Source organism: Meleagris gallopavo, chromosome 16 (assembly GCF_000146605.3).
Source record: "Meleagris gallopavo isolate NT-WF06-2002-E0010 breed Aviagen turkey brand Nicholas breeding stock chromosome 16, Turkey_5.1, whole genome shotgun sequence".
Lineage (NCBI taxonomy): Eukaryota > Metazoa > Chordata > Aves > Galliformes > Phasianidae > Meleagris > Meleagris gallopavo.
The window spans coordinates 626,621-636,575 of NC_015026.2; the positions used below are offsets into that span (position 1 = coordinate 626,621).

At 54.5% G+C, this 9,955-nt stretch overlaps 2 protein-coding genes across 2 annotated transcripts in view; both read left to right on the forward strand.

The window, feature by feature from the left end:
- The first annotated feature begins 8 nt into the window (after positions 1-8).
- Positions 9-9,569, forward strand: LOC109370196. The gene is made up of 2 exons (XM_031555810.1): positions 9-7,444; positions 7,882-9,569. The coding sequence occupies exon 1, from the start codon at positions 2,896-2,898 to the stop codon at positions 3,961-3,963; it is 1,068 nt and encodes a 355-aa protein (XP_031411670.1). The 5' UTR covers positions 9-2,895; the 3' UTR covers positions 3,964-7,444; positions 7,882-9,569.
- Positions 6,687-9,955, forward strand: part of DECR2 (2,4-dienoyl-CoA reductase 2) — a 9,392-nt gene continuing 6,123 nt past the window's right edge. Inside the window, exons 1-2 of the mRNA XM_019620598.1 lie at positions 6,687-6,728; positions 7,351-7,524. Coding sequence (XP_019476143.1) covers positions 6,687-6,728; positions 7,351-7,524 — 216 coding nt within the window. The remainder of the gene's footprint in view (positions 6,729-7,350; positions 7,525-9,955) is intronic.

Below are 9,955 nucleotides of genomic sequence, written 5' to 3' on the forward strand. Positions count from 1 at the left end.
GTGCGGGCTTAGCCTTTATGCCGGCCCTGTGCTGCCCTGCCGGCCTCGCTGGGCTGCGGGCTCGCGTGTCTCCCAACCCCGGCACTCCCAGCGCCGCGTTTTCCTCCTCCTCCTCGCTGCCCCGCAGCAGATGAGATGCGGTGTAATTTGAAGCTGCCCGGCGTGACCCAAAATGGAGAGGGCTGCAGTTCGTGCTGGGATGGGTTTGGGTGCTGGGAGCTGCCGGCGGATCTGCGTGGGAAGGGCTGATTTGAGGCGTGCAGCATTGCTGGGAGCGCAGCTCCGTGCCCGGCCCGTGTGTTCGCTCACAGGAGCTCTGCTCGCATTCCGGGCTGTACCGCTGTGCCGTATTCCAGCGGCATGACAAAGCAAATTACCATGTGTGAAGGAGTGCTGGGAGGAGGAGGGCTTTTTGTCCACGTCCTCACGGGAAAAACGCCTCTTAAGAAGGAAACGGAGGTGTTTCTTTGACACAGCACCTCTGTGACGCGGGGATGCTCGACGAGCCAAGGGGCAGCAGGCGTTGCTGTGCCATGGAGGGATGTCACGGCGATGGGGGAAGCCATGAGCTGCAGCACCGAGCTGCCACAGCACTGCCCTGGGCATCCTCTGCTGCTGTTCTCCGTGCTCGTGGTCCCTTTGTGGCACATTGCAGGAGGATCCGGCTCAAGGCACAGAGCTCTGCTCGGCTCCTGGGGATGCAGGAGTTGTGTCAGCTCCTCCAAGGTGCAGAAATGCAGCTGCCTCGAGGAGCTTGCGGGCTGCTGGGGTCTGTCTGCAACCAGGTGGGGTGTGCAGGAGGTTCTGGGCTGTACTAAAGGGTTGTCTGCAGGCTGCTGGCTTGTGCCTCCTTACAGCCAGTTGTTCCTTCCCGCTCCGTGCTGAAATACACTCTGCTCGTTCTGTGTGGGCAGTGAGAAGGCTTCTCTTGATGTGCCAGGAGCAGGGACAGCTTGCTTGGTGTCATTGGGAACACGGGGAGCACGTAGAGCTCAGTGCTGCCTGCTTGTTTGGCTGCAGCAGTTCCTAGCTAAACGTCAAAGGGAAGAACCCAGCTGCCATTGCTGCCATGAAAACTGACATACTTGTGAATTTCGGTGTGTTTTGTCCTCTGCATGGTGAAGACTGGAGGCTTTGGCTGTTGTTGAAGGCCTGTTGTTCCCTGTAGCTGTGGGATGGCAGCCTCAGGTGGGGGCACGCCTGCCGAGAAGGTTTTGTTGCTTCATGGTGTTGTGCAATAACTCAACTCACCCCGTTGAGGCTGGGCTCTACCTGTCCCATTGCAGCAGCTCTGTGTTTCCTTACCAGCTTTGCTCCAGGCTGGGATTGCTGTCCAGGGGAGGAGTGGCTGTGGAGCACCAGCAGAAGCCCTCCTGCTGACATCCCTATCTTTTCTCTTTGGTTTTGATGTAGAAGATGATTGGAGGCAGACCAACCTGCTGCACCACAGGATCCCTCTGCTCCGTGGAGTCAGCAGCTCAGCTCACCTGTTTTAGCTCACTCCAAGCACTGTGGCCCCTCTGCTTTCTGTGCTCTGGCAGATCTTTGGCCCTTTCTTCCCAGCCCCGTTCCCATGGGCTGCTTTATTTCCTTCAGTGCTTACACCCCTCCTTCACAAGCAGCCTTCCTCTCTCTCCCACCCCTGAGCCAGGATCTCCCTCTTTAGCTCCTCCCCTTTGCTGTTGATACCCCTGGGCCTGAGCATCCCTTAGCTCCCTCCATCATCTCCCACTCACCCATCAGATCTCATCTTTTGCAACTCTGACACAAGGGAACCTCAATATTCCTCCCCCCACCCCCCGATCTTTTGTCTATAATGAGACTCCTGTGAGCATCTTTTGTGGATCTGCAGGCTGCTGAAGTGCCAGTGAAGCTTAAATTGCTTCCAGCTGTGCGGCTGCACCTTTAATTGCTCTAATTGCTGTTTGGCTTTGCAGTCTGCTGATGGGAGCAGAGCTGCAGTGTGATGCTGTGGGCTTGGATGGATGGATGGATGGACAGACAGACTGTGGCCGTGTGCTCTGGAAAAGAAGTGAATCTGAAGCTGTTCCCTTGTCCTGGGAGATGCTTCCAAGCCCAGTGTTTCTTGCTTGGGCACATGGTTAAGCACAAATGAAGTGTTCTCATTTGTAAGCATCTCGAGGACTCCAATGAAGGGATTATTTCTTCACTGTGGGGAGGGTGGGTGCCTTTTTACTTCTCCTGTTAACTTTTGGCTCTGAGCTCTTTGAAAGGGCCCTTTTTTGTGTCTGGGAATGGCTTAGGAGCATATCACACTGCGGGCAGATCTCTGTGATAACATCAGTGGCTGTAATCAGACCGATGGATCACCCATCAGAGCTCAAAGGCTGCGTGGGGATGCCCATACCCCATCCACCAGCTCCTCTCAGAAACCTTTTTTATCCACTCTGCCTTCTGGCACGGAGGTATTTTGGAAGCTCACGTACAGCCCAAAGCCCGGGCAGGAGGGCAGGGAGCAGAGCCGGGTCCTGGCAGAGGACTGAGGGTGGTGGGGGTTCTTATCTCTGCTACCTGCTGGGGGCTTTGGACCCACAGCACTGGCTGGGTGAGCAGGGAGGAGCCCCTGTGCAGGGCTGTGCTCTGAGCAGAGGCTGAATCCTGGAAGCATTGCTCCCAGTGAGGAGCAGGGTGGGCTGTTCTCAGGGCTGTAAGCAGCAGAATGGATCCGGGACCCCTGGGATGGGGCTGCAGCAGTTCTGCACTTGGAGCCATCCTGACACTGCTTCAGCTATAAACACTTCCAGAGCGTTTCAGAGCTCTGCTATCATTATGTAACCCAATACAGCCGGTAATTGAGAGCCATTACACCAATTGCCTGCGTAATTTCTCTCAATTTTACCCCTGTTTCGACTTCCCCTTGCTTCTTGTGCTCGGATGGGATTGGCTTTGAACCTGGCACTGGGACAGGGAGCGATGCTCTGCACCCCATGTGCTGCACCCACCCGGGTTCCCTATGGAGAGGCACCGGACCGGTTCCTCCGCGTGAGCATGAGCAATTCTGAGCTGGGTGAAGCCGTATCACATTCCAGAACGTGGCACTTCCCTGTGCTTTTGCTCCCTGCAGCACAGCTGGGGGCCGGCAGCACGCTGCCAGCATTACAGCAGCTCGGGGCCACGAGTGGGATGGGGCTGTGCTGTGCTATCTCGCTGCTGTGCTCGGGTTGTTCATCTCTCCTGCTGACACAGATAGCAGATTTGTCCTTGGGGAACGGTGTATCCTGTGCTTCCAGCAACTCCTGCACGCCAAAAGCATTTCCCTCTCCGACAATAGTGCTGTTCTCAGTGCAGCTCTCCTGGCTGTGCTCCCGTCTGGTGCAGCAGCACCTCCCCGTGCTCAGCCCCATCCCGCAGACCCCCCCCAGAGCCCCTTTCCACCTCCATTCAGGAAGGAGCAAAACCCAATGCCAGGAGCTGGAGCTGGGTGACCTGGCAGGGGAAATCCGCTCGCTGGACTCCAGCAGGAAGCTCAGGCTGAGCAGGAGGAGCTCGAAGCTGTACTTGCAGGACAGAAGCTTTCAAGGGCAGGAAGCAGGCAGTGAGCATTCCCCGGCAGCTCTGCCGTGCTGTGGGACTGGGGACTGCAGGAAGACCTGCGGGCTGAGGGGCAGTGAGGTGGATGAGCATCATCCAGCTTCTTGTAGGGGTGTTATAGGGTCGGTGTTTGCAGCCTGCAGCCCTCAGTCCCCTGTATGTGACCCCCCCAGCACACATGGGCTTGTTGGTGTCTGTGCAGCTTGCTGTCATGCTGCAGGAGTGGGAGCCTTGCTGTCATGCTGCAGGAGTGGGAGCCGTGCACGACACCTCCTGTTCCTCTGGGTGCAGCCAGGCGTTTGGAGGGGTGAGAACAGATTTCCCCTGTCATTAGAAGGACAAAAGCTGGGAAACAAAACCTTCCCCATCCTGGAGGGCTGGAGGGAGAAGAACTTTTTCAAGTTTGGTTAAACAAATGAACGTGTTTATTACGGAGCTGGAGTGCTTGGCAGGGATAGGGAATCTGGAACGCTTAAGGCAAAAGCAATTAAGTTTGGATACAAGCATTTCAGTGTAACTTCTCATTCCCGTTGGTGTTTTCAAGCTGCCCTCAAAGCTGTTCCCTTAAGTGTTGTTGCTGCAGTGTAAAAGCAATTGATGCACAACTTAGTCATACCTGAGAATGAGTTTATAAGCACGACAGAGCTTGGTTGGAGGAGGTGCAGGGAACCCATGGAGCTACACGGTCCAAAAGCCCCATAACCCCAACCGTTCTGAAGGGGAGGATATTGTCAGGTTGGATATTGGGGAAAAGTTATTCTCTGAAAGAGCAGTGCTGCAGTGGCACTGCTGCACAGGAGTGATGGGGCCAATGCCCATGGAGGTGTTCCAGAACTGCGGGCAGGGGGCACAGTGGGGTTGGACCTGGGGATCTGAGAGGTCTTCTCCAACCTGAGTGATTCTGCAGAGCTGGGGGGGTTTCTGCCAGCATCAAATCAGCTGGATGTGGGAACCGTGGGCTCTGCACTGAGCTCTGCCTGGATGTCCTGCTTTGTTCTGCTCCGTAGGGATGGCAGGAGGGGTCCTCAGCATCCTCACTGGTGTTGTTAGGCTTGGGAGCAGGGCCTGGCCAGGCACAACCTGCTGCCTTCCTCCCAGGGCTCCGTGGAGGGCAGTGCCCGCAGCAGCCCTGGCCAAGTGCCACTGCTCACAGAATAAATAATGCAGCTTTTGTGCTGCTTCCTCACAATTGACCATTGCCTCTCCCTGTAATGAGATCTGCCCCCCTGGGGGGTAGTTTAGAGGTTAGTTAATTAGGTGTAATTGCAGCATGAGAGAAGCCTGTTGTGGGGTTCTGCCTGCTTGCTGCAGTGCCAGATCCTTTAACAAATGGTGGAGTGAGTTCCTATGAACGTTGTTGGGGCAGATGGAACCCCGAGCTGCCAGCGTGGCAGCATGCATGGCTGGGGCCAGTGGAACTACAGAGGTGCAGTGCTGGGAAGGGCATTTCTGCTCTGGGTTCTGTGCAGCCCTGTTCAGATCACAGCAGCATCCTGGGACACACGTTGGATGGAGAGACACTGAGTTCTGCTCACAGCGTTTGCACACCCAGCACACGGGGATGGTCGTGGACTTAGCGCAGACAAATGCAGCATTAGGAGGGATCCGTTCATTTCAGCTGATCACATTGCAGCTTGTTGACTCAGTGCATTGGGGCAGTGCAGTCTGCAGGCTGTGCAGTGCCTGGGGGTCTGGCAGCAGGAGCACAGTGCTGCCAACACATTGCACGTCTCCAAAGGTAAAGAACACAACTTCTAACTTCTGTAATTAGCATTTAAAAACATATGTATGTATATATATATAATCTTTCTTTCTTGGGTGTAGCCTCCAGAGGCAAAGTGGCAATCCACAAATGAAGACACCTATTAGTGCCCTCCAGTAGCAGGGCAGAGCTGCTGCATCACAAGCTGGATTGCTCCTCACTGCATGCGCTGTTGAACCCTGTGCAGCACCTCAGGCTGAAGAGCTGGGTAGACATAAGGAGGAGAGCATCCAGCCAGGGCCCTGCCTTGCTTATCAGAGCATTGATAACAAAAAGTCCCGGAGTTTGGCATAAATGTCAGTGTGGCACTCGGCTTTCTCTCTGCTAAAGTTCTGTGGGCTGCCCAATGTCTGCTGCCACAATCCTGCAGGCTGGGCTGTGCTGCAAAGCAGGCAGACGTGGTAGGGCAGCCTACAATGCAAAGGCTGTGGGTGAGCAGAGGGGTGGGCTGGCTGAGGCTGAGCAGAAGGCTCAGGCTGGCTTTGGGAGGGAAGGTGGAAGCAGAGGCTGCTAGCAGCTCAGCAGCTGGATTAGAGCAAGGTTTTGTGCCCTGTTGGCTGAGCGTGCAGATGTGTGAGGAGCGATGGCTGGATGTGCAGCGACTTGCAAAGCTGCTCAATCAGCTATAGGAAAAAAAAAAAAACTATAGGAAACCAATCCACTCTGGGGTCAGGTCTGGCTGGGGGCAGCAGTGAGGAGCGGGTGGGTAACTGGAGCTGCTGGGCTGTGTGTGGCTGTGTGTTTTCTCTGCCCACCGCAGCCTCAGCAGGAATGCAGTCCTGGGGCTCCGTCCTCTTATAAGTGAAATAGTGATGTGTTCTGATCTGCTCCCAGGTTCCCAGCAGTCCCCAGTCAGCACTGGCTGCTGCCATTGGGTCAGAGCGTGAGGCTGAGTTGTAGGATTGAATATCCTGAGCTGGAAGGGGCCCACGAGGACCATCAAGGGCAGCTCCTGGCTCCACACACCCAAATCTAAACCCTGCACCTGAGATTCCTGGGGGAACGTCTTCGTCTGGTGGTTGTATTTAAGCTAAAGCCAAGTCCCAGCCAGCAGTGTGTTGTGTTGGGATCCAGTCTGCTCGCTCCATTGAGGTCTTGTCCCTCAGTGAGCTGCTCTACTGCTGTTGGTTGCTCAAGCAGTGGTTGTGTGGTCCTGCTGCATCCATCCATCCACCAGCTGTGGATGCAGCATCCACCAGAGGCCCACTGCTTCCTTTTCCTGCTCCTTGGGCTGCTGTGCTGGCAGGGAATCCCTTCCCTTCCTGGAGAACCCCTGGTCATGCAGCTGCCAAGCCTTTGTGTCAATATGAACTTGGAATTGTCACCAGTGGCTTAGCTGAGGAGCAAAACCTGTTGCTTTTTGGAAGGCAGAATGCCCTTCCTATGGGCAGAGCTCTGGGGTACAGGGCAGGAGGTAGCAGTGTGGCTGGCGGAGCAGGAGGTTCTGGCCCTGCTGTTAAGGTGCCCACTGGCCTCCATCCCCCTGCCCCTCTGCTCCCATCCCCATTGCAGGCTTCTCTTTGGGGCCAGCTGGGTCGGCTCCCCAGAGCAGCAGCTGGGTGATACTTAACCATGGTTTACATCTCTCATTTTCACCCAGGGTTCAGATGGGCTGTTTAAGCCATGCTGTCCTCTCCGACCCTTCAGTGCTCTGTTTCAGGCTCCTCTCTGCAGACAGGACCATGAGGAACCGCTTGGATTTTGCTCTCTGAGTGCTCCCTTCCCTGTCTCCAGCACTGGAATTGCCCTTGCAGTGCCCTGGGACATCCCAGCCCATGGGATGGATGGCATGTCCCCTTGTCCCCTCCTAGCTCACTGCCCTGTCCCGTCCTCCCTTCAGGCATCATCTCACTGTGCAAACATTTCAGCTATGTGGCCTAAATTTCTAACGTGAAACAATCCATCACCACCAAGCCTTTTTAGCTGGGCCCTCCGACTGGGCAGCCTGATAATGAGTTTTCCCAGTTACAACAGGACCTCTCCTAAAGCACAGAAATGGTGAACCCTCCGAGGTAACACTGCTGTTGTGCTTGCAGGTGAAGGAGCTGACCAAATACCTCGATCCCAGCGGACTCGGAGTCATCAGCTTTGAGGATTTCCACCGTGGGATCAGAGCTATCAGGAATGGAGGTGAGCTGGGTGCTGTGCTGCTGATGGGTCGTGCTGTGTTGTGTGTTCTGGGTGCTGTTGTTCTGACTGTGGCTGGGAGGGTCAGTGTGCACCAAGGACTTCTCGGATGCTGCCCTTGGTCTGCTTGGCACAAGAGCTCCCATAGTGACACAGTAACGCTGTGTTACCTGGCTGGATGGCTGAAGGAAGGAGGAAAAAAAAAAAAAAGCCAATCAAACAATAAAATAATCCCCAAAAACACAGAGACATCTTTCAATATGTGATTCATCTCAAAGACAAACACTGGAAGGTCGTTTGGGGGCATGGGTGTTGGTAAGGGCATGGGAAACACTGGGAGGCTCCTAGCGAGCAGATGTAACTTTACATGTGCAAATAGGAAGTGTCACATTTGCACGTTAATCCATTCTGTTTACAGAAGGGCATGTCTTAAATTTCAGCTCTGCTTTGGTGCAGCAATGTGTGTGTGCTGCACGTGGAGCCTGCTCCTGAGCACCACCACCATCTACAGCCATTGCTTCCCAGACAAACCAACTCGTTTTGGGGGTGGAAACCCTCTGAAAAGGTTTTGTTGGTTGCCCACCCCTCCTTCCTACCCTACAGCCTGTCTGTGTGCAGCCCTGCCCGCAGCAGTGAGCATTGCAGCTCCCAGTTTCCCTGATGCAGGAGGAAATGCATCATGCTATTAATTTGTAATAAATTGCCACTGGAGTCGGGCGTGTTTGTGAAAGCTCTGGCTTGTGTTTCTCTTCAATAATTCATCACTCCAGTATTGTGTCGTATTAATTGAATGGAAAAAAGCAGATCTGGGTGAAGCTTTTAAGATCCTATTTATTAACCTAGTAAGAGATTGCTGCGTGTTTATTGCAGTGGTTAAGCATGGCAGATCTCTCTTATGTTGCAGGCACTGAATTGCTATGAGAAAAGCAGAGTCAAGCCTCACCAGCAGGGCTGTTCATGTTGAAATGAACGCGAGGGTTCGTTGCTGCTGTTGAGGTGCCCAGTATTGATCATCCCTTTGCAAAGACAGAAGCCCGCTGCTGGGAGTACCTTTTAATGAGGCTTTGTTAACTAGCTGGGCCTTTTTGTAGCTGGAGAGAGTCCTGTTGTATTTCCTGGTAGCCTGCAGCTCTTTGGTCCTTTGCTACAAGTGGGAGCTGATATAAGATTTGTGGTTCCTGGGGGGTTTCCCATTGCTCCCAGCTGTCCTGGGTGATGGTGATTGCACAGTGCTGTGGCTGAAGGAAAGCATGGGGGGTGGCAGTGTCCCATAGCACACATGTCCCATGTGGTCCCTTTGTGTCCCGCCCCAGCATCGCAGGCAGCCTCACTAATGAGCTGGGTGCTGATTTGGGAGGAAGGAGGTGGTGCTTTGCTCCCTGCACATGGGGGAGAATGGAAGGAGGAACCCTTCTTGGAAAGCTTGGACCTCACAGTGCCTGTCATAGTGCTGGTAAGGGTTTATTTCAAGGGATGTTCTGCTTTCTTTTCCCTTTCCCCACCTCCTGGAGGCTCTCCCTAGTGGAATAGCTGTGATTTTCCTCAGCTCCTAGAGACCAACCTGGCAAACTGAAGGCAAGCTTACAAAACTAGCAAAACCTGTATTGTCAGCTGCTTTTCTTACACCTGCCTCCGTGTCCGGCTGGCCTTTATGCACAGGGAGGGTGCTGCACCCTCACTCCTGTTGCCTTGCCAGCTGCCTGGGCTGCAGAACACAGTGCTGTGCCATCTGCCCGCTGTGGTGGAGCAGTGCTGTGGGTCTGAGCCTTGCTGCTGTCAGCTGCTCTCCAGCAGGTGATGCCAACCATGGGGAAAAGGGGCGGGATCGGAGATTGTAATGAGAAGACCTTAGCCTGGTGTGACTGCCTTACCTTCCACCCTTCCCAAAGAGAAGACTTAATGGGAGGACGTGGTCCTCAGCTTTACTGATAGAGAGCGAAGAACCACCCCTTTTAAATGTGTTTACCCTTCTTTTTTTCCTCCTGTTGTGTTATGTTTAAAGTCTCTTTCCTTCCCTGTGTGGATCCCATCTCTGCTTGGATTCGCTCAGTCTCCAAGCAGGCGTGCTGCAGGCATTCAAGGCCAGGCTGGATGTGGCTGTGGGCAGCCTGGTCTGCTGGTTGGCAGCCCTGCACATGGCAGGGGGTTGAAACTAGACGATCCTTGTGCTCCTTTTCAACCCAGGCCATTCTATGCTCTATGAGAAAAAAAGTGAGGAATTGCATGCGAGCTGCTTGGAAAACTCAGCACAGGACTAAGATGTGGATGGAATGGGGGCTGAAAAGCCAGCCAACCCCAGGGCCGGAGCTCTGGGCAGTGCCCTGCTGCAGGCAGGGCTGGCTGCCGAGCTCAGTTCAGGTTACTGCTGTTGGAAGCAGGGCAGGGTGTGTTCCTGGAGCCCACAGCATCGTCCGACCGCTCCTCACCCCAAACAAAAGCAGCTCTGTGCAGCCAGGGCGGCCCTGAGCCATTGGGGGGGCGGAGGATGGAAATAGTCAAATCTTGTTTCTTTCT

Bases quoted from the DNA above. Each gene is read 5' to 3' on its own strand.
- LOC109370196 (XM_031555810.1), top strand. From the start codon at position 2,896: ATGGGATTGGCTTTGAACCTGGCACTGGGACAGGGAGCGATGCTCTGC.